Source organism: Crassostrea angulata, chromosome 4, assembly GCF_025612915.1.
Source record: "Crassostrea angulata isolate pt1a10 chromosome 4, ASM2561291v2, whole genome shotgun sequence".
Taxonomy (NCBI): domain Eukaryota; kingdom Metazoa; phylum Mollusca; class Bivalvia; order Ostreida; family Ostreidae; genus Magallana; species Magallana angulata.
The window spans coordinates 34,093,535-34,118,386 of NC_069114.1; the positions used below are offsets into that span (position 1 = coordinate 34,093,535).

A 24,852-nucleotide genomic window follows, 5' to 3' on the forward strand; every position below is an offset into this window, starting at 1 on the left:
GACGACGAGACGGGTATGGTTGTATTACGAATTTGACATCGCTTTAAATAAAGGTCGAAATGGTCAGACAAATGATCAGACAAATTACAAATAAACATGTGTACGTTTTGTTCGCCAATATTTCTAAAGTCTGCTTTCTTTACAATCGATGCGTAGCATGCGGGTTGAATAGCCCCAATCATTCGGGGTACGAAACCATGCGGTTTCCTTTTCTAAACATTCCTGTGATGCATTTTGGTTTGTTTTTTCGTTTGCCCAAAGAGAAATTATTTTTATTTACTTTGAATATTTATAACTTTGAAAGGAGATTGATTCTGCTGGTGTAAATAGGAGAAAGTCCATAACTTTGTAAGATAAATGATTTGTATGATACTGTAATTTCGAAAAAAATCGAACCAAGCAGCTTTAAAATCCTAATCGGGTGGGGGGGGGGGGGGGGAGCAAGTATTACTTCAACTTCAATTTCATTGTTCGGGGGGGGGGGGGGGGGCAATTTCATGATTTTTCAAATTTAAGAAAAATCTTTGCTGTGCAAAAAAAAAAGGGGGGGGGGGCTCCCCGATGCTTCGTGCCTGAAATGAACGTAGAGAACAAAAATTAATTCTATTAAGATAACTCTGGTTGTCTACATGTACTATTCTATCGAGTCGCCCTTATTCAAAGAGTCAATATTTTTTAATAAATTTTTATTTATTTTTCTTATATCGGTTATAATTATAGGTTTATTTCTCGAATGTCTTTTCAGTACATATTTAATCAGATTTAGCAAACTGGTCCATATAGTTGCTTTGGTTTTCCAAGCTTTATGGAGATTTTCATACATCATGGATGGGAGACATTGAAACTGGCGCCACAGAATAAACAAAACATTGATCAGAAAATGTAGTGTACATCCGCATTGAAACTGTAGTTTAAAGGGGATGTCTGACCATCTTGTAAAGCAATAAATATGTTTTACATTACGTAGGTTTTGTTCGCAAATTGTATTCACAAGTACATAACAATGCCTGTTTTAATTATTATAATGACTAAAGTACTCTTCGCATAGGCGTCGGACCACCGGTTGGGGGGGGGGGGGGGGGGCTAGGAGGTTCAGCCACCCCTCTTTCCAGTTTTCTAACGACACAACCATAAATAAGACCTTTTTTTTACTTGACGAGATTTTTTGAGAAGTCTAGCCCCCACCCCTTTCAATATGCTTTCAACGCCACTTCTAAGTGATGAAAACTTGTGTGACAATTTCCGTACATACAAAATATGAATATGTTTTAAATATATTTACTGCTTTTTTGTCTTTTGACAACAGTTTTGGTCAGTCTCCAAATGGCGTAATGGCGTAAACAAGTCTGTTCAAAGAGATTCTTACATTTTTAGTTCTCATCTGTACAAGATGGCCGGAAATCCCCCTTTTCTTGATCAAAAAAATAATTGAATATTTGAAGAGAAAGAGTGAAAGATGCTTTGAAGAGGGGGAGAATAGAAAAAAAAGAAAAAGAAACATACTTTCTTCTGTGGTTCATTAAGAAATTGATCATTGCACAGAAATAAATGTAGCAAGAGACTTTTTTAGTGTTTAGTAAGGAATATTCACTATCTGTACGTAGCTTTAACAGTTCATCTACTCTGAAAAAGTGGCAAATATTCATAAACTGAGCACTTTTCATTCTAAAAATGACCACTGAAGTCTCATTCAATCATAATACCTCATGTAGTTGTGATGTTATATTGTAAAGATTTTTTTTTTCTTCTGTAATAGGGACATCATTATGGTATGCAAATTTATTTAAGAAGATAGTCCCGTTAAATATCAACCGAAAAAGGAATTGGTTCTGTAATTCCACCAATTTTTTTTTACATTGCAATAAACACAGGTTTTGCATCTTTTTCAAAGCTCTTGGTAAAAGTGATTAAATCCAGCAGCATACAATTTATTATCTGTTGTATTACATTTTAAACATGCACATCTCCTCATCTTCTACATTTTGAACACTCATAAGTTTGTCCATAGTTAAACAGTCTGCAAATAAAAGGATCCACATCAAAACGATTCAAAGAAAAACATCATGAACTATTTTTAACACTGCATTTATTTCAAGACAAAAGAAATGTGTTCTCTGTGCTAAAAAAAATATGTCTGATGTTATTGTTAATTGACAAAAAACAGATGACTTTTTGATCAATTAATAAATATTTGAACAACTCTAATGAATATAAATCATAATGTGGCAAGCTTGATCCGTATGAGATTACAACAATGTAATACATTCAAAATGAGAAAAAAAATATAAAAAGTTCAGGAAAAAAGCTTGTTTGTGTATCTGTCCGATACATTTGTTCACAAGAAAAAGAAATTCTTTGTTGCTCGAACGTCAATCTTTTAAAAATGGAAGTCTTGTTCAATCATTAAAGTTTAATGGTCAGCGACAGGGGGAGGGCTTCGACTTCTACTCCGACTGTGACCGTTTCTTGCCGGCGACTCCTCTTTTCCATGTCCTGGTGACCTTGAGGCAGAGCGACTGTAAGACCTTGATCTGTTTATAGAGATTCCACATTATGGATTACCACAGGGGTAAGATCAAAAGTTTGGTGTCAGACAGAAAACTAAATTCACATAGTTTTCATCAAGATCTCCCTTCCCTTTCAAAACTAAATATGGTGAATGTTGATCTGTTGGGTTATCAAGTACTGTTAAAGTATCATTAACGAAAATGATGTCTGGTGTAAAATAGACATTTCAATGTTATTATCAATGTCATATGACATAAACGTTTGCACCCATAACCTAACCTCCCCTAAAACTAATTGACTTTAGTTTTTCACGTCATAGATCTTTTGATCTCACCCCTTACCAAAAGTAGCTAGCTACACACCTATCTTACACAAATCAACTCCACCCACAAGAACAAAAGTTCATACCTTCTGGGGGAGCCACTCCTACGTCTCTCATATGACCTTGACCTAGATCTTGATGGTGTTCTTCTGTTATGAAACAATCAATACATTCAGTGAATTCATTCCTAATATAATTACGGTATATTTGCAGACATAAAACAATCAAATAGTTTTACACCAAGCTCTCACCTCCTTTCTCTGCTTCTGGTTCTGGATTTCCTAAAAATAGTTAAATAATTCATATGTAGACCCTTTTTATAGTCTAATACGAGTACTTACTAAGCTATTTCAGATCATGTTCTAATTGCAGTTTTAAAAATTCAACCACCTTATGTCATTCATACTGTAGCTAAGCTCAAACTATTCTAATAAATTTCATTTCCTCTGTCAAAATCATTAGCATGTTTCAGAGTAGAGCACCAACACAAGAATAGTCATATCAAGACATCCTCATTACCTTCTCTCGTACGGACTCTTAGATCGACTCCTCCTGTAAAATAATCAACCAGATTTTCATTTAAAGGTTTGGTTGTGATGATTAAATATTGATGTATATAATAACTGAGGTAATTTTACACTTTCTAGACAGGTATCAGAAAACTACACAAACACATTTTACTGTGCTAACAGAGCCAGAATTCTATGCAGTTACCTTCTTTCATAAGGGCTCCTGGATCTACTCTTCCTGTAAAGTAATATCACTACATTAGTATGGATCTGACCATGACAGTTAACATGCTCTTGCTGTATTCTGATACTAAACATACTTTGTTATTACAGATTAAAGTAGAATCTAGATTAAGCCATAAAACTTTCTGTTTAGACAGCAGTAGACAGAGAGATCTGATTGAACCATTTACCTTCTCTCATAAGGACTCCTGGACCTACTCCTCCTGCAAAAGTATATCTCTAATAATATACCTCAATAAATTATTGGATTCAAACCAAATATTAATGTGTTTATTCATACCACTTCCTGGTAAATGAAATTAATATTGCACGCTTCTTTTGGTTTTTAAGAACTTTTAGTATGCTCAACACTTTTTTTTCATAATATACTTAGAAATTATTTCTTGAGAGTAATAATTTTAGTAGTTTCCAATCTGGTTGATTAATTTTAGCTACCGTGAAACATTCATTAATTACGAATGCTTAGTACTTTCTTATGTAAACATTCCAAATGCAGTGACTAACATGTCACACACTTTTACCTTCTATCAGGTGTCCTGGATCTACTTCTCCTGAAAAATGTGACAACGCGAATAACTTATCCCAACTAATATAAAGATTTACTACAAACTAATTCTTAAAAGACAACATTTTTAAAATACCCTTCAAATTACATTTGTATCTTATGAAGTTCTCATACTCTCCATTTCTTATTTCTAGAAACGTATCTATCATTTCTCTTTATGAACTCTCCTACCTTCGGCTTCTTTTGGGGCTTCTGGACTTTGATCTGTATCTGAATTATAGAAGAAAAAAATTTACTATATATCATACACATTAAAATAACCCATAACTTTTTTTTTTTGGGGGGGGGGGGGGGGGTGGATGTGTGTTATTTTGTTGTTTTCAACCAATATTATAGTTAATGATTAGTGTTTACTAACACTCATTATCCTAACATTTAATATGTCCTACTAAAGGTACCCACCTTGGACTTCTGCTCCTAGATCGCCTCCTGTTCCGTCTCCTGTCATGGTCGCCTCCATAGTAGCTATCTCTGTACGGGGAGCTTCGTCTTCCTCCACGGTCCTTTGATCTCATCTGATTTGGTGCTTAAATGGGATCAAGTTTCATTCATTATTTACCACTCGGATGGACCACTTGGATTAAACTGCATTTACAATTCACTAATGTCTTTCATTGGCATATCGACCACTTACTTTTGCGATCTCCTCTGGCAAATTCCACCTCAAGCTCCATTCCATAGAACCTTGTTCTGTCTAAGTGGTAGAGAGCATCATCTGCATCTCGAGAATCTTCAAACGTGGGTTAGTTAAGGATTCTGATTGGTTATTTTACAATGAAAGTAAAGCTTGACACTACTGTACAAAATCTTACTTTACAACTCAAAAGTAATAAGAAAACTTTATTCTTAAATGAAAACATAAATGGATTTTCAAACAATGTTGACAAAGCGCACTGAAAGCAAACTTGTGGATACCAGTACTTTAGGCTATTGATGCTGTCACCTGTAACTGTCACATCTGTGTAAACCAAATCACTATCAGAACCTTTAGAACTCTGCAAAGACTTGTAGTGATTGACAAATCATTACCTCTGCTTGTATAACGACCGTCCCTTGACTTGTGATTCTTTGCTTTTAACTTGACATTCTTGACTTTTTCTCTGTGTGCGAGCGCTTTGACTTGCTTTCTTGAACTTGATATCTGTAACTTGCTCTTTCAGTGCTTTCACTTGCTTTCTTTAACTTGAACTCTTTGACTTTGCTTTGTGCTACTTTAATTATCTTTTCCTTGATAGATCTGTTGGGCCCTGACTTGTGACTTGAATTGAAGACTGTGACTTGTCTTGTAATCTTTGTCTTGGTCAGTCAGGTTAACTACTAACTAACATCAATACAGTATTATTATCAAACAGTCAAATTAGATATAATATAATCAATCAACATGTTGATAATAATCAAAATCAAATATTCAAAAACAAAAAGCAAATACATTGAATATTAGATTACAATGGCTTTAATTAATGCAAAAAAAGGCTACAGTTGCACAGACAAAACATGCTATGAATTTTAAAAAAGGTTTTTAAATTATCATTGAGATTTTTCACTTCTGAAAATCATAAGAATATGCCAATGTGCAACTGTTTCCTTAGCATAAAGCAGTTATCTATCATCCCTTTTAAATTCATTTCTATTACAAAGGTTGTGTAGTAGTAAGAATTGATATTGATAAGAGAATGAAATTTTCATAAACCTCAAATTATCAGCTGCACTGAAAATGCAAAGTTGATGGGACTGTGTCTTTTTCTGTACTTTAGTAGCAGTGCGTAGATTTGTCCGAGGACACTGTTGTGTCTCGTAACAACATGCACACTGACTGTGACTGTGTCTGTACAATTGAGAGGCTTTTTGCTTGACAAGATCTTTGCCTTTCTTGTTTTAAGAAACCTTTGTCAAACTGTCCTACTTTAATTTGAAACGTGACACCGTCATCAACCAACTGTAAACTCTGATAAAGAAAAAACAAGAACAATCAATCACATGCACAAGTGAAGATAACAGTGAAACAGACTTAGTCAGTCTAAATAAAGGATATTGTACATAAGCAAAACCTCGGGGATCTCGTGTGTAATAGTCTACTGGTACGTAGACATCTGTGAGGGGTCCATATTTACCAAACAATGCTCGCAATTCTTCCGCCATTTCCTCTGCCCTAATATCAATTATTTTGAAAAACTAAGCATTTCATGCAATTTCAACCATATTTTACACAAATTAAATAAAAACCTTAAAATCTTTATATATCTTAGGACTTTAGATTGTCAATATTGAAAATAAATAATTTTCGTTTTTTACAAGATTTCTATCAACGGCTTTATTCTCTGATCGCTGCCATGTTTATGATGTCCGACAAACGTTTGCATACAGATTCCGTTTCAATTTATGTCAGGATTTATACTTTGCAACAATATTTAATCTTTTATCAAACCTTTCAGTCGAAGGGACATTTCTGACGTATAATGAAGAGTTGGGTGGTCTGGAGTAACGAGACATTATGATGAAAAGTTTTCGATCTACCCTCAATGTCGGTCACCTGAATTTCACAACGAGGCTCGGCGCTAACGCTTTCGTCGGTTGTACCAGAAATGTTTCGAACCGCGTGATGCACATCCTTTTTGGGAGAGAGAGAGAGAGAGAGAGAGAGAGAGAGAGAGAACTACAAAATAAGGATCCAGGATAAATGTATCTCTATGTTTGTTTGTTTGTTGTTGTTTTGTTTTGGTTTTTTGGGGGTTTTTTTTGTTAAAGTACATGTACGGAGAGAAAAAAGTCAGTCATAACAAGGGTATATATCCACAGTGGCTCGTAACGATGTTTTTTTTAACATTTTATATATATACCACCTCTATACTATAAAATACACAACTTGTGTATTTTATAGTATAGAGGTGGTATATATAAAAGGTTGAAAAACTTCGTGACGAGCCCTTGTGGTATAACGTCATATATATCCGTTTGACATTATGTTTGAGTTTTGTAGAATTTGATGTCAGATGACTGTTTTTATCTACAATTTATAGCCAAAAAATAATTTATAAGCAATGACTTCAATATTTATTAGTTTTATACGATATCATAGTAATTAAATTTAAAATGGTTTTGGACATTTTTGCGCTTTTTTATAAACCGCTTTTTGCGGTTTATAAAAAGCGTTAAATGTTTGCGGTTTATAAAAAAAAAAAAGCATTTTAAAATGTTCCAAACCATTTTATATCGTAAAAAAAACTAATAAATATTGAATTCATTCTGGAACTTTGCTGCCTAAAAATTATAACGTCAGCGTCCTGACTGAGAGTTGTCTTTCTTACCGCAGACGCTAATGAAAAATAAATTTGCGGTACATGTTGCATTTTTGTACGGTAAATTCTGATATATAATCATGACGCTTCTAATCTTAAAATAGATTAGAGTATTTTTTATTTAGTACATGGATATTTCTAAAATGATATTTAAATTAAAATCATCTAATAATTTTCTTTTTCTGAGCATACATACATGGTTTTATACCGGTACATATACGCAGCGTGCTCAATTTATAAAATGGACCGATTAACGGATCTCTGTAACTCTACAACCAGTAGAAATGACAACACCAGTTCAAAGTTTATTTTAGAAGTGAGGAAGAAAATGGCGATCGTTTCCTTCATTCCCTGACTGAGTTCATCGAAAGTTCAATATCTCTACATAGTCCGTCATAATTACACTCGCTACCATTACATGTATACATGTACGCGCGTACTCCAAACATGCTCCCTGTATACGAGGGAGTTCAATAGCGACCATTACTTGCTTTAACTGTCGACATAGGGAATCAAGGCGATAATGTTCCTCGTTAGCTCGTTGTTTTATGTGATTCGTGCAAGGTTTTGTATGCATTATTTATACCTGCATGTAACACTTGCATCTATGTGATGGCCGTCATTATGTAATTGAAAACATGACTGTCGTAAATTTTGCAACATGACTGTCGTAAATTTTGCAACATGATTGTCGTAAATGTTGCAGGCAATACAGATTCCATGCGCGGATCTAGAGGGGGGGTCGGGGGGGGGGTCCCGACCCCCCCTGGAAAATGAAAATTTATTAAATTTACATAGTAAAATTATCGCGAAAATATGCCTCGGACCTCCCCTGGCAAACACAATTATCCTTCGGACCCCCCCTGGAAAAATTTTCTGGATCCGCGCATGGATTCTGTAGAACCACCAATTCAGTGGTTGCATGCATATCGTGTAAGAATAAAGATGGCTCTTTACTTTATCGTTGGCGGATCAAAAGGAGACCTAGGTCTATGCATGACCACAGCTTTTCAATTTTGAGAGAGAGAGAGAGAGAGAGAGAGAGAGAGAGAGAGAGAGAGAGAGAGAGAGAGAGAGCATAATTTTAATAACTCCCTCTTCTTTCTTTCTTTCTTTCTTTCTTTCTTTCTTTCTTTCTTTCTTTCTTTCATTTTAATGCATAACATTTTATTTTGATATTTTTTCCATCATATGCAAAGTGTTAAAGACAGAAATTCATTAAAACGTAGCTGCTAACAACACACCCATTTGGCACTATCCCACAAATTTTGAGTGGAGAAAAACAGTCTGATGTTTAAGTTAGCATTGATATGAACAAAATGTCGAACAACTTATGATAACTTTATGATAAAACATGGGATGAACCGAATCAACAATTTTAATAACATTTTTAATCAAACACAAAAAATACATTGAACAAACATGCTTGATATGCATCCATTAAATCTAAAAATTCGTTATTTTTTATCTTTCCGCTCCCAACTGCTTTTTTCATATTTATTTTTTTCATTAATCACAATATGATATAAAGTAGTTCCGTTCTGTAACAACTTCGTCCAGTTCCCCGGGGATTTTTGGCACATCTTTGAGATATTCATATATATTTTTTAACATCACTTTAGATTAATGGTTTTGTTTACACTAAAAACCAGTCCAAATCTTATAAATGAGGAATCCCGGAAAAGTTCACACAGTGTTAATGAGTACTGTCACGGAATGCGGAAATAATTTGCTCTTTATCTACGATTCAGATTCAAAACTATAAATTCATAGAAAGTTCTTTTTTAAAGAATTTACAATCGACTTGAATTTTATCCGTCATTCAGGGTTTTTTTTTTTATCAGTTTTGGGTTTTGTGTGTGTGTGAGTGTGTGTGAGAGACACATGTCGCGGTGTCAAATCCATCATAATTATCAAACTGGTAGTAATATCGTAATGAATTTAAACTGTCAAAATTCTCAACAGATTCATCTGTTTTGAGTTTAAATGAAGGATTTCACAATACGATTTCGAATAACATTCCTAAAATTTTTAAAAATTTGAGATGGAAAATATTTCTCTTCTCCACGAGAACCAAATTTCTAGCGCGATAAGAAAATTATTCCCATGTTAACATCTTCATTTTCAGAGCAATTCCTGAAAGACCGTACCCTTCAAAGATAACATAATTACGCTTATTACCGAGAAAGAATCCTCTGACCATAAGACATTACCATTTTATTCCGTAAACAAGACGAACCCCCATCTTTCATCGCCACTGCACGTGCTTTTTTCCTGGAGGTCATCCACTGTAAGCAGACGGACGATAATCATTAAATGGCGAACTTGTTTATTTCTGTAGTATTCACTTGGACGAAGACCAAAGAAACATTTTTTTTTTGTCTAGATATATAACAGCTTTAAGTATCCCTTGCCTTTACTAGACGTTGCATGCATCCCTTTACCATTAATATCTATGATGATGACTATGGCTTATCAATTAGGTCACATCTAGCTATAGAATCCAACAGAAAATGATCAAATGCATAAAAATACAAAAAGACAGCAAAATCTAGGACACAGTATTATTGGTTTAGTCTAATTAAAGGAATATAATTATGGAATAAAAGGATATTGTCCAAACAAGTAGATGTACGGTGTGAACACAATTATACAGAACCAGTCTTCATTGAATGATATTTTGGTACTAGAATTCCACTTGGTACTTCATGTATATAGACATATTCCCTTTACCTCATAGATTTTAGAAAATTAAGCACCACTCAATGTAATTACTCTATTCACTCGAAACAAATATTGATAACTTCATCAGCAGCGAAATATTACAGCAACTTTAACGTGCCTAGTCAGTTTGGTTATTTGTTTTTTTTTCAAAAAAAATGTTTAATCCCGCCCTTTCAAGATCAATAGTAGATGATTTGATATAAATCTCATTTTCTGTGAATGGGGCATTTTGTTCTGATGATTATGCCACCAAAAGGATAACTGAAGGGTAAACTTTTGCACCAGTGCATGCACTGATGCAATTATTCTATTTAACTGTCTTTCATTTTCCTCAAATTGAAAATTCATGATATGATTTTATAAGATTAGAGATTTAATAGGAAAAACATATAGACCTAATGCTGAACTCACGGAAGGCGTAACGTGACAACGCTGTTTTATTGGCAGGAAATTAAATAAAGATGAAAAATACAATTTAGGAACATTTTCAAACAAAAGCTCAGTTTAAAAATAGAGAGGCGTTAACCGCAAATAAAAGAATGCATGCATTTCTATTATCTCTGATTGGATTAGGTAGTTCTAAATGTTTGTTCTGTGGAAATGTTTCCTACTCTTACATGACAGGCGTTAGAGCACGGCTTGATTATATATATTTTGATGGGAAGGACAGTTGCACTTGCAGACTTACATCCGCTATAGAAGTGACCAAGGGAGTTCCATCTTTTACAAAAGCCTATCGTCTATCATATCCTGCTTTAGACGGAGTACTGCAAGGATAAGCTTGGTAAATTACTGCTTCGCATTGGAAATTGGAAATCATCACGTTGCACAATGCACTCAAATGAGTTTTTAGTACTGTGAAACATGAAAAACATGGAACAAAGCAATTCACAGTCAACATGCTGGATCACACAAACACGGAATGCTATAATCTGGAGAGTACACACAATGAGATCTACACTCAGACTGTTAACTGTAATTGACCTCTTCATGTTTAAGACAAGAGGAAGCTACTTGTGGTGTAGAGATCAGCTACATAATCTCCTAGTGGTAAACCAGACCCAGTCAAAAGTGTACCTCAAGCAGTGTAAAATCAAGGGCCATTTTGACAGAACCCATTCTTCATGGTTAAAAAAATCTCATGTCACTTTAATGAGTTGGAACATGCAATTTCTTAATTTCTTCTTACATGCATATGACGAGGTTATTGTGAGCGACCCGTTAATGTGAATGATGGCTCTGGCTTAAGTTGTAAATGATCTGATCATTACAACAACAACAACAAAAACTTAATTACGTTACTATGTTCTTACGTATATTGAACTGTAGGATTTTTTTCCCATCTTATATGGATTTATGAAATGAAATAAATTTCTAAAGTAATTTAGCGAGCGTATATTTGCAAGTCAAGATTTTAACCATTCTTAAACAATAACAAACATTAATTTAAGAAAAAAACACCCTTTAGTTACAAAATGGAAATCCATTAAGTTAAAAAAAAATTAGGTAATAATATTCTTACTGTTCAATCAAATGTTGTTTTTGTATCAGCGCGTACGTTACCTTCCAGCAGTAACCCCTCCACCCATTCCTATCAACAAATCATGAAAAATAAAAGAGAAAAAAAAATCAATTTCTCGCCAAACATCAGAAATGAAATTAAGATACAGATCAATCATATTCCCCCCAAAGCGTGATTGAGCTCGATTGAAACCCAATACATCAAAATTTCCACTGAAGTTCAAGAAGAATCTGTCATAGTTCACCACTATCAGATTTGTACATCTCGGGGCCTCTGGCATTTTGGCGACAAATCTCGTAATAGACAAACAAGACAGTCTTTGTCGTTCGATCCCCAATCAATTACCGCTCGGCCGGTGTAACGTATAATCAAGGAACATTTGTATCTACCCCAGTCCATTTACCGAAGCCCACACAAGGCATTGGATTTGTATGTATGCCTGTATCTAGAACATCTTGATATCAATAATTTGAGATTTTTGTTGGGACTTATCGTGGCGTTGCGAGTATATGTGTCCACGTTACTCCAATACAGGGGACAATTCAGTTACGGTATACGTGTACACGTTATTTTGTACTACAAGGTATTACAAAGTAGCGATTTTGGTGGCTTAAGGTAAGTCATTCCGCTTTATGACGCTAGCAAAGTTTAAAAATACTTTTAATTTCTTCTCAGCGAAATTGAGCCTCGCGGCTTCTGTGTATAGATTAACTCCGAAATCTTTCTATCTCTTCCATAATCATTGGGTAATGTTCACGGATAAACTAGAATTTTGAGGTCGTCATCTCACCCCAAGGTAATATTCGCCATAGACTAATCACATTAACTCTATGTGTTTGAAAAAGGATTGAAAAGCTGTTAGAAAATCTATCTAAACCTGTACTAAACGAGATAGGGACACAGTTCTTCCGATGCCATCCACCGGGACAGAGAAGGGTCGTTTTTATTGTCCATGGCAATCGGTTTATTTATTATAACCCCCAATAATAAAGTATACAGTTAGAGATTGTGTGCATAACGGCTGATCCCCCTGTGTAGTAAACATTTACACGGCATTTTATTCAAATCAATAAAATACCTTCTTATGGGCATTTCACGTCTTGTCAATTGAGTGTTTATTTGCATTGCGTATATATATTAAAGTCATACTGAAGATAATGTACATCCTGCCATTCTAATAGTCTATATTGATTTTTCTTCATACACAAAGCGTTACTTTTTTTTACAAACATTAAAATGCTTTATTATGCGTAAAGCATTCCAATCGCTGAATGCAGGCAATTATCTGTTCGACAGTTCATTTCCAGCCAAACCTGTTAATTATTTAATCGTGTATTGCTTTTTACTTGTCATCGAACAGGATATAACAAAGTATTTAATTAATACTTATACGTTCCTTTACAATTAAAGTGGTTTACTCGCACTGCTCCCTATTCATACCTGTTTTCACCTGCGCGACCGACAATGAATTTTTATAAAAAAGGTTCCCACACTTGAGAGCGAAAGTGCCTTTAAATGAATTTACATTTTTAGCTTATGAGATCCCCGATATCCATAATGACAAATGAAGCAAATCGATGAATATTTTTGGGCAATTTTATCATAGAAATTGAAATGTCAATAACATTTGTAAACAACACGTGAAGGCATCTCGTCTTTCACTCGCAATAAATCATTCATTTTCTTACAGGTTGAGATATTTCTTAATTTTGAATTCCACGTATATTTTTTTTCTTCATTGCAGTGTTACCAAAGGGCGTGGTTGAAACGCACAGTCACAAACTGTTCCTGTAGGCTAAAGTAGCGCTGTGAATTAACTGTAATTGATACATAATAATCCAGCAATTCAGATGCAAACCGGGATTACGCGCATGATGAATATATATTAAAGCCCGCAAACGACAACAGGGGGCGTTCGCAGCATAGCGTAGAAAATCTATACAGCACACTCGATGAGAACACTCTGTGAGGAGAGAAGCGGAAACGCGGCCAGTGAGATACACTGTTAAAATGAAATATGTCGATCAGCTATGAAGGAAATAGCAGGTTCAATTCAGGACAGCCATGTTCCCTCATCTAAATATTCGCAGTAGGCTGTTGATACAGTGGATATTCCTTGTGTGGGAATTTTTACATGTATTTGCAGATAGTGCATACTGCCCCGGTGCATGTTTTTGCCCTTCTCTTACCAAAAACGTGTACTGTTCCAGAAAAAGCTTATTGCAGATTCCTAACGGAATACCTGCCGATACAATTCAGCTAAATCTTAACGACAACCCGTTTTCTGTGACAACTTTGCAGAGGAGTAATTTCTCCTTTTACACCCGACTGGAACAGCTCTTTATAAAAGGATGCGGCATCGAATACGTTTCCTTGGATTCATTTGCCGATTTACCAAAGTTAAAGTGGCTGGATATCAGCAAAAACCGTCTCAAGGCCATTGATGACTACACGTTCAGAGGGTTAACCCTGGAACATTTGTTTTTAAATGACAACCCGGGAATACAATTGTCCACAAACGCTTTTGGTGGACTTAGAACAACGGGATTATATATTCACGAATGTGCCATTTCTTCTCTTGCAATCGAAGTTTTTAAACCTTTGAATGGGACGTTAAAGGCTTTGTGGATAGATAAAAACAAGATAGAAACTTTTGGAACAGAATGGCTCTATTTGTTTCGAAAACTAAGTCACGTAAGATTGGGGAATAACCCCTTTCATTGCAACTGTGAGCTGAAATGGCTGTTTGACTTCTATAACAATGATCAAAACAATCAAAACAAAATACCATCGAAAGAGGAGCCCTCTTGTCGATCCCCACCTAATTTAAGGGGCAAAGACTTCGGTGCTTTAACTGAAGATGATTTTACGTGCCAGTTGCCAGTGTTTAAAAACGTAGATCTTATATTTGAAGAGAGCGTCGGTAAGTTAACGTGTCTTGCTAGCGGAGACCCGGTTCCTACCATTCACTGGATAAAGCCTGATAATTCATCTGAAACATTTCCACCCAAACCTAACCTTGTACAAATCAAGGATAATGAGGGTGTGATGTACATCAGCAATCCTCATTCTGTGAGCAACGTCAAATATCAGTGTGTGGCCAGCAATCCGGCGGGAAACGTCACGTTGTCCCTTAACGTTTTCTGGCCAACGCATTATCCACGTGACGTAGGGATTCCCGATACCCCCAAACCAGAAAAACCACCAACCCTTAAACCAACAACACAAGCCACAACACTCTCTGCTAAAATAGAGGAGAAAAATAGCAAAACTATATTTCAGAAACAACCCAAACCAAGTGAGAAAGTGTATGTTATTAATGCAAATGCTACAAAAGCAGGGATGAGCATGGAGCACCGTTTGTCTCCTTCTGAAGAGTCCCCGGATTACACAGTGGTGGACATAATAGGCGCTGTCGTTGGTACATTCATTCTCACTCTCATTGCGTGTGTCGTCATTTTTCACTTTTTTTATCGTCACCATGAAAAGCTTTTTCGCGATCACCCACCGCCGGTGAATGAAAAATCGCCCCCTGTGAACAATTTCTCGCCGGCAGAAAAACTGCTTCTCCAGAATAATCAAGTCTAGGATGTGTTTTGTTCTTTAAGGAAGCTTGAGCTAATTCTAAAATCTAATGGAAGGCGCTGTCATAATAAGAGCAGGGCTTAACCTTAGCTTCACCTTCTCCTCGTCAGGAGAATCATGTGCAATATTGAAAAGGAATCTTCTCGCCTTTATGTCGGATTTTCAAACCTGAATAAAATGGACGAGTCTTTGTCCCCAAGTCGACAAATGAAACAAAGAAATCGATCGATTTTGTGAGTTTTTTGGTGATCTCGCTTAAAAAAAACATAGAATAATTCTGACCCTAACTACTGGTTATTTGGAGTGTTTTATAACGTCCATGGTGCATAATCGCACAACAATCTCTCTTTCTGCAGAAAAGTGCAAAACAGTTTAATTTACTGCTAATTTGTAGATTATATGAACAGCAGTCATCGCTGATAGAGGCCTTGGGCGATACATTTCTCATTGGTCCACGATCGTGTCATTAATCTTGCATGTTTTTCTCTTTTATCAGATCTGTACGTCATTTTAGAAAATCACTTAGGCTGTGGTAATTTTATGAGAATCTATTACAAAATTCATTACCGTGGAGCACTTGTTGGCGGTATCCCCCGAAATTTGTATAAGGCTGTATTAGTGACGATACAGAACTAGAAAAAAAAGATGAAATGATTGGTGAATTACAGGGTAGGATTGTATCACACTGTGTACTTAAACGCGCTGTGGGGTTAAATTACAGTCTTCTTCGTCTGGCTATTAAATTTGGACCGAAAGCATTCTTTCGACACACACAAAGAACATCTACTTTGCTCATATACCCGCCCTCCTGAGATAACATCATTCCAAAAGCAGATAGGGGACAATTGAGGTCAGAAATTGTACAATTAACTTGTAATAAACCGGCAGATAACAATCTTTCTGCAAGATGAAACCCAATACTAACTCTTTTACCAGATCAAATTTACGTGGCTTCTTTATAAATTACATAATGTTTTGTGCTAAATAGAATCAAAATGTAATTAAGGAATGACTTTGTAGATATCCTTTTTCCATGAAAATCTTGGAATGATCTACTAGTCTATGCCCCTCTTGCTATTTTGATATTTTATAAATCATAGAACATTTTTTTGTTACTCAAATGGGCCGACCTAGTCGGATGTTGGTTGATGTACATACATCAAGTGGAGAATAATACACAGTAACCATATGCATATAACCTAGTACTTGAAACTAACTGCCATCAAGTCCTATTCATCCCACAGACACATTGAGATAATTTTCCGGTTTCACGCTAGTCTGGGAATTAAGTCCCTAATTTGGCCATTCGTTTATTATAAAGCAGTAAAAATTCTCGGGGAAAGCGGAAGATAATTTGCATTTATTTTCGACCCAGTGCTAATTCAGAACACGCATGTTGTAAATTGTCAGGCACATTCAAAACCATTACATATTTATGCATGTTTGAACAAACTCCAATCGACGAAATTTTGGAATTAGAAATAAATTTATATTGGTCTGTATGCTTTAACAGACGGAATTACTTTGACTTTAATTTGGTGCTAAAAGGATCCAATTTTGATAAATTCTATTTAATGCTTTCCTATGTTGTAAGTTATTCCAGATATATTCCCAGCTTTCATCTCGCACAGGGGGGTGCCAGAATCAGTAGTATAACGTTTGCATGTTAATGTATTGAACAAAACAGTTTAAACGGGTCAATACTTGGACCCCACGTATATTTCTTCCCATTTAACCAGTATTTCTTCTCTATCAAATATTAATGGTAAGGTAACTTGTTCGGGTACAAAAAAATCGATACCTAAACACTTAAACTCCCCTAAAATTTGTTTAAGAATTTTTCTGTGTGGTTTTTGGCTTATTTTTGGTAGAAATTACCTAATAAGTTAAAATTTTCTTTATGTATAGATTGTGACTAAATATTTGTTCCTGACGTTTGTTTATCACAAGCCCAATTCAGAATCAATTGAAACATTTGCTAGAAACTGCTAATTGCTGGATTTTTTCAGTACTTAGAGTTTCGTGTCCCTTTCAGACAATTATCAGATCGAGTGTTTGAACGAGGATGGTAAAATTAGTTGAATATTTCATTTTGAAATATTTATTGTGGTCATATTTCACAAAATTGCATGTACCTATGTACACGAGCATTGTGCGCCTGTATTTTAATTGCATGTAGTAGAAGTGTATTCCACTCGTATGTACACGTTATGGTCACTTGAGATCTGATCTGATAGCTTCTCCATAAACCCGAAGCTGCCCCGAGGCTGACATTGTCATCTAAACGCGAATGGCATGCGCTAGTAATTTTTATTTCATATTAATGTCTTCATGGTGTTAAGACAGATTTTATTAACAAGAAGTTAATTGTTTGAACCAGACGTACAATTTGTTTGGGGTAGATAAAATGACGTAATTGGTGACGCCACGATGTTTGTAAAGTGTTATGCTACAAGACCTTTGCTAATTATCTCTTGTTTTATACGTAACTGCCGGTTCTGTGTTCTGGTTGTATTTTTGTACGTTGTTATTTGTAAAAAAAAAAACCTAATGGCAGATGTAAATATATAATGATGTATTGATTGTTACATTTGATGCTGATAGAAGGTGTTAGTGTGAAGAATACGAAATGTGGGATGAAAGGAATTGACTGCATGAATGTATGGCGTATTTATTTGTTTTTTATGATTTTACAGTAAAAAAAAATAATGAATATAAAATAAAACATTACAAGAAATTATGAACGTGGACTCTCTTTTTTTTATAATTGAATTATAATTTATCAAGACTTAATCAAGTCTTGATTTCCTTTAACACCTTCGCGCAATTTCAGAAAATAGGAAAATTAATTGCTTTATATTTCTGGTCCTTGATAAACACTTAAAGTTTATTAGCATATCAAATTTGCCAAAATTAGTTTAACATACCTTTATTTTTGGAAGAGAAACATTGTGCCAAAAGCAAGAACTTTTTTTAAATAGCTTGTTTATTGAAAAATGAAAATATATACATGCTCGAACTAAATATATGCCTTTCAAGATTGCAATTTTAATTGACAATCTGGACAGGAAATAATTACACGGAGTCGGGGGTAAATGAACCTAATTACAAGTCTTCCCTCGGATTGACGTAGGCGTGAATTAGCATTAATACGCTAACGTCGCGTCCCTATTTACTTCGCAATTTACTAATGGACATCCTTTGACAGGTTTCAGTTCGGACATATCCACCAAATAGGACAGAATTCACTCAAAACAACCCGGATTTATTATCAATCGAATCAAGCATTACCTTACCGTATCCCTTATGAAATATATCTTCAATGTGTTAAAAGTTTGAAAGGAGTGCGAAAAATTTATTTTTATCCTAGAAGTATGTTGCCCTTTCCGACATGAATAAAATTGATATCGCAGGTGCTAGAAAGTAATCCTTTGAGTACAGGTGCTCTGGGTTAACTTTTGTTACATGGAATTAAATATTTATATCCCAGCTTCGTCGTCCTTTCTCCTGACATAAGACAGACGAACAATAACGTCTGCTGGAGAGAAAGGGAAACACTAATTCCGCGGGAGAACCTCTGTAGATATACCTCCATACCACACAGGGCATCTGTTTCCAACTCATCACCAGTGGGAAGCTTTTCATCAGATGCATGTTGATTAAAAACTTTAAGACGTCTGAAAGTAATGGCATTTTGGCGATAGCAAGCGTTTTCGTTGCATGCGGCGACATATCATACATGCAAAACAGTTGAGGAGATGCGTTCAGACTCCGTCATGAATGATGGATGATTCAAAAGATATAAACTTCCCTCTTCAAAATATGTACATTTCTGTAATTCTTTCGATGATAAGAGAAAAAAGGTTATGAATTTGGAAACATTTTTCAAAACTTTTATGACATTTCAGACGATAGCTATACATTAAGCTGAATACTTGAAACTTAGATATATCAAAATTTGTAGTTATGTCTGGAAAAACTTAATATTCAGGGATTGATTTAAAATAATGAGAATAAATGTGTAACATAGAGTGCTTCAAAAGATCCGGACTCTAGTCAAGTGTCCTTCTAGTACCCAGCAATCTGCGGCCACACGCTGACACGAATCTCTATATCAAAGCCTGTCTCCAAATGTCTCAAGAGATCATACAGGAAACATGGATTTGGTCACCAATTGTGTGAATGTGAACAAGTTGTTAATGTTGTCCCTAATTAGGATTATTAGCGCGGCCGTTACTCAATGTCAAATGTCAGTTCTCTGGTAGTGTAGGTATGTTGTTGTAATATCGTTTCCTATACAATGGTGTACTAAGTAATTAACTCTAAGTTACATCATTTACAAACTAACTTGACAGGCTACGTAAAGCTCCGTAAGACGCAGGAACAAAAGAGATCCTTATCGCGGGATATTAATTATTATTTTACGCTCTTATCAGTGCACGAAATTTGAAGAAAAATCTCTTATCATCGATTAGTCAGAACTCATTTGAATGAAAAACAATTTACATTGAGTAGCTTATGTTACAAATGGATTATCAAATCTGAAATAAACTGCATGTCTTGTTCTAATTCCACAACGATACAAAAATAGCACGAGGGATAATATTCTTGGATTGTTGATAAAAGGAGCTGCTTCAAGTCTAAATACAACGTTTTAAAAGTTCATCAATAATTTATTCACTGTCAGTGAAGTTTGAACAGATTTTCCATAATGCAATTACTTCGTTGCTATTTTTTCTTTCATAAATATTGCTGTTCGTTAACAGGGCAATCGCAGGCGCTGGCGAAAGTATGCTTGTGATCGTAAAATTTACTCAAGGTTTTTCTACAGCCCAACTGTAAACAATAATACGTATTCTGTCTGTTTAACTGTCACAAAGTTAATCGTAATTAGCTTGATGAACTTATTCTTCCATTGTAAAAGCATTCCAACCGTCAGATCTGAAGAAAGCTTATATCTTTATCGGACAACTTCTTTTGCCAAACATGTTGTTATCGAAATCCCCCATGTGCAAACCACGCTTTTTCGTACATGAATGTCTCTTCGAAGAACACAGAAGTTGTATTTTCATGAAATTAATTCTATGCACACCTTCAAAGAGAACCCTTCTTCATGCAAGGAAAGGGAAGAGAATTTCACAGCTTACTTTGCAACTCATCTCAGTCAAAGTTTATTTGCCTAGTATCCCAGTTAAGTTTATCGTAAATATTCATTATAGAGATTATGGAAGAAAAATAAAGATTGCATCCGTTCGATGTCATTAGCCTTTACTTAGAGACTTTTATACACATAAAAAAAACAAATACTAAAAGTATCGTATTTCAAATTTTAATTATGTAAGTTCAACACAACAATCTAGTGTAAAGCGACTGCTTAAACGGCCTGGTTTCAGATTTCTTCTCACAACAATGAATCGTAGTCTAAAACCCCTTTAACATAAGTTCTCCTTTCTGACAGTTCCTGTATAGGCAATTAACATTCAGGGAATTTACTGGAACAAGAGATGGCGCGTATTCACCAAACCGCGAAATAATGATCTCTTTAACAATGCCTGAAGGAAATTATAAAGTCCAAAAATCATGTACAATTCAAATCAAGATTTAGATAGAGTAAGTCAAGTGTATCTGCATGGAGTGTTTGCTATTTACAGTAAGATTTATCCCTGTAGCCATTGCCCACTCTTGACATCCGCAAGATGAAAAATTGACCAGACACCTGTGAAGAAATATTAATGTCTGCCCAAGCTTTAATTAAGTGTGCGGGGATTAGAGGGTAGCAGGTATCGAGATACCTCTAAGTTTCTTGACACCCTGATTAACTCATTTAAACTGCTCTCCTATTTAGAGTTTGGTGTGATTTGCAGCGAAGCAAGAACATAGGAATCTTTCTTGCTCCGCCGTAGGTTGAATTGAAGTTTACGCTAATTATATCAAAATGAAAAAAAAAATGACTGCAAGATCTCAAGAAAACACTATTGCATCTGTGCTTTATTGGTCTATAACAATCCAATGCATCATGGATCGATGTTAAGTGTATTATGATTCTGAATATGACTCTTTCCTGCCTTTCTCCTGAAAATATGACACAGCAATTGCGTGCTTGGTGGACCAAAATAAAACAATGTTAAGTACCACATAACAAAGGACGATAGCAAAAGCGGTAATCCAGTCAAATTGGTCCATTAGGATGATAAGCATCGGTGTTCATACAAACAAAAAATCCAGACAAAAACTTCTGTTTCCATAAGCGTGGATGCCCCGATGGCTTTCTGCTCTATCGATAATAAGACGTTTCTGAAAAAAAGCGCTGTTCACACCGGAAATGCACGGACGTAGGTCTGGGGTTACCAGCAGCAAGTGGTTCAAGCATTTAATTAATCTCCATGTATCAGTGATCTCCATGTATCAATGCATGTATGGTTTTTATAGTTTTGTACTTACAATGTTTATGCCAAATCATAGATAATAAGCTTTTAATAAAATGTATTAGACAAAATCTACAACAATTTGATCGAAACAATTAAGTTCGTTTCTCGTGGATCAACGAGTATGGCTCCTTTCATCTTTAGCAAATACAGCGCAGTTTTGCAATACAACTTTGGGATAATCGGTTCCAAAGTTTGATGAGTGTCATCCTGATCGAAAAGGTCTTTTGAACCGTAGGATAAATATTGAAATGTTATCATAAGGGTCCCTTAGTGTCTCATTTTGGTCTTATTGGATTATGACTCAAGCAGGGTTTTCAAACAAGTAACTGTCTTTTCAAAGAGCGGAAGATTTGTGTTGATATTTGCACAGATTCGGTCGTACAATCTCAAGTGGGTTTTACCAGAGCTCTTCTGTCATGGAGGTAAAAAATTAATTCCAAACTCCAGTAAATTGCGATTGAAAAAATCAATGACTTCATATGCGATAACTTGCGTCAATTTGAGACGCTCAACTGAAGTGGCTGTATAAAATTGGACGATATTTTCTCACTTGTCAGCGACGGAACCCTTGTTGTGACAGAATCGGAGTAAAAGTGGAGAAAACCAAGGATATTACATGTACAAAATCAATAATCTTGGAGAAACACTTTCATACATGATTCGACTTGACGCATATCATCAACAAAGTTTATTTTTCTCATATAAAAGAATAAACAACAGACCCTTAAAATAATGAAAATTAACACAAACTGTGGGGTTATAGTGCCAATCATTACAAATTAGTGTGGTGTTGCATTATTCAGAAAACAGCTGGCAAGGCATGTCTACTAGTGTTTTCTACCTGCCTTTCCTCTGTGTTGCACAGCGTTTATTTTAAATTTATTACTATCTTCAAAAATCGTCAAGAATATTGTTGCAAAACATTTTGGTGTCCATCGGTATCATTCATAAAATGCCTCAAGAGGTCTTCTTGCTTCGAGGAACACACGGTGTCTCTGATTTACGGTCATAGTACAAACGTCTGCGTTCTCTTGTGGTGTGTTTGATTTTATCTTTACGCTTGTCCACTTGACGTTTTCACCGTGTCAAGACTTGCTATATGTTCTAAAAATGTCTTCTTTTTTATTACAACATTTAGTTTACTCATCAGCTCGATCTCCTCACGCTGAATTTAATTTAGGACTTCTTTATGTGTTCATATATATATATACATGTACTGTTATATGGAACATTTATGTAGTTGTAATATAAACACGGAAAAACTAATCAACGTTTGGAGAAAAAAATAAATGTAACCCACAACCGAACTATAAATTCTAAAAATTGAATTAAAGCGAAATCGATGCTGATTAACTGTTTAAACCAAGAGCTAAGTCGTGCAAATAAAACGAAAAAAGCAACGAAGAGGACTAAAAAGCATTTCAGAGCGTTTTATTTTCTGAGTGAATACACATCAGTTCACACGCAGCGCCATTCCACGGATAAAAACACTCCTCCGTGTCTCCCCTGCGGCGAACTTTCATTGATTTTTTTCCTCCATTCCAAAATGCATTGTGCCGTGATAACATGAAAAAAGAACAACCCCTCTCGCAACTTTTTTGTTTTGAAGTCGATTGATAACATTTTTCATATCATAAAGAATTCATTCGACTTTGAATACTTATTTGAATACATTTCATTTTGTTAATCAGATATAAAAAGGGGGAAAACAATAAGAAATACCCAACTTAAAAAATGACATTTATCTGCTTTTGGATTAAAAAAAAACATTTATAATTGGATACATATCATATCGTCAATTAAGTAATCAGACAAATGAAGGGAAAGAAACAATACGAAATACCTAACATAAAAAATACCATTTATCTGCTTTTGGATAAAAAAAAATACCATATGTATTTAACATTTATCCGTTGATTGTCGTATCTCAAGGTTAAAACGCCTTTGATTAACAAGATGTCAAAAATACAAGGTAAAGTGACAGGCACAGACCCCTTCATAAAAATATCCGATGTCAGTAATCCGATAATTCTCTTGGAGATACATAGATATAATGTCTTTCTGGAGGTTTTCGTGCTGTGTCAGACATTTTGAATCCTCCTTGCTAGCTCTTCATGTCTTGGTTTGTTTGTACTGAAATACACACCTTTTCTTCGCCTGTCACGCCGTTGTATAGATGTCGGGTACAAGATATAATGAAATATATACAATGTAACGACATATATGTGTATCTCTGAGAGACGAGGGATAAAATACGATACTTGGACTCACTGGTCACAGTCATTGCTATGAATATACCCCATGCAAACGTGCCAGTCTGTGTGAACTTGAGATACACACAATGCCTTACTTAAAAAACATATATAAGATTATTTGATTACGTGTATCAATCTAGAAACCACTTTCTTTAAGTATTGCAAATGCTGAAAAACGAACACCGACAAATGAATTAGTTATAGTCACGTTTGGACTTCACACGAACCGGAAGTCTGTTCCCGTATGATAAGCAACAGGATATATTGATACTATCGATCTAGACTTCTAGAAGATGTCTGCCTCTGTATACAATGTAGGCATTAATAGATATCATGCAAACTTCAAACAACTGTCAATGTGTATGTATACCCAGCTTTTCCTCCGAGAACATTTTCTGCCATCGAATTTCTGTCCAACAAACAGCTGTATATTGTCCTGTTTTTTCCAGCTCTCAAGATACTTACCTTTTCTTTACTATACAACCATGACAACAGGCCATTACAATCTTTTGTCGATTTGTATAATTACATTTTTTAATGTAATAATTGTTTTCTTAAATAAAATAACAAATCATACAGTGCCAATTTTCAATTTTTTGTCAAATGAAAATAACTCATCAATTTTGCATTGACCTCTTTGGAATAAGTTTGTATACCATTTCACAAACAGGCGCATCATCACATTGAAAGCAAATGGCAAATGAAAATCTTAAAGCTGCTTGGTCCGATTTTATATCAAATTTTATGCACGCTTTTAAACGATGGCTGTGCTTAGTATATGTATAAAAATAGACATTGCAGTAGTTTTACCTGTCAATTATGCCAAAATTCAATGAAGAAAAATACGTACAAAATTTGCTAACAAAACAAACGACATTAAAAGGTACCGCGTTAT

The 24,852-nt window shown here is 35.1% G+C and overlaps 2 protein-coding genes across 6 annotated transcripts; one reads left to right on the plus strand and one right to left on the minus strand.

Moving 5' to 3' along the window:
- Positions 1 to 2,069: 2,069 nt before the first annotated feature.
- LOC128181168 (serine/arginine-rich splicing factor 10-like) lies at positions 2,070 to 6,712 on the minus strand. Of its 5 annotated transcripts, XM_052849462.1 has the most exons (12): positions 6,573 to 6,712; positions 6,180 to 6,296; positions 4,782 to 4,885; positions 4,550 to 4,673; positions 4,319 to 4,357; positions 4,104 to 4,133; positions 3,753 to 3,785; positions 3,545 to 3,577; positions 3,350 to 3,382; positions 3,082 to 3,111; positions 2,917 to 2,979; positions 2,070 to 2,531 (listed from the first exon to the last, which is right to left on the minus strand). In XM_052849462.1, exons 1-12 carry the CDS (start codon positions 6,635 to 6,637, stop codon positions 2,411 to 2,413), a joined length of 792 nt encoding a protein of 263 aa, XP_052705422.1. In that variant the 5' UTR covers positions 6,638 to 6,712; the 3' UTR covers positions 2,070 to 2,410. The 5 variants fall into 5 exon arrangements, with proteins under 5 accessions (XP_052705422.1, XP_052705423.1, XP_052705424.1 ...); XM_052849463.1 differs by lacking the exon at positions 4,104 to 4,133 and having other exon boundaries at positions 6,573 to 6,690; XM_052849464.1 differs by lacking the exons at positions 3,753 to 3,785; positions 4,104 to 4,133 and having other exon boundaries at positions 6,573 to 6,689.
- Positions 6,713 to 12,207: 5,495 nt separating this feature from the next.
- Positions 12,208 to 18,018, plus strand: LOC128180794 (leucine-rich repeat and fibronectin type III domain-containing protein 1-like protein). The gene is made up of 2 exons (XM_052848950.1): positions 12,208 to 12,304; positions 13,434 to 18,018. Exon 2 carries the CDS (start codon positions 13,754 to 13,756, stop codon positions 15,275 to 15,277), a length of 1,524 nt encoding a protein of 507 aa, XP_052704910.1. The 5' UTR covers positions 12,208 to 12,304; positions 13,434 to 13,753; the 3' UTR covers positions 15,278 to 18,018.
- Positions 18,019 to 24,852: the final 6,834 nt, after the last annotated feature.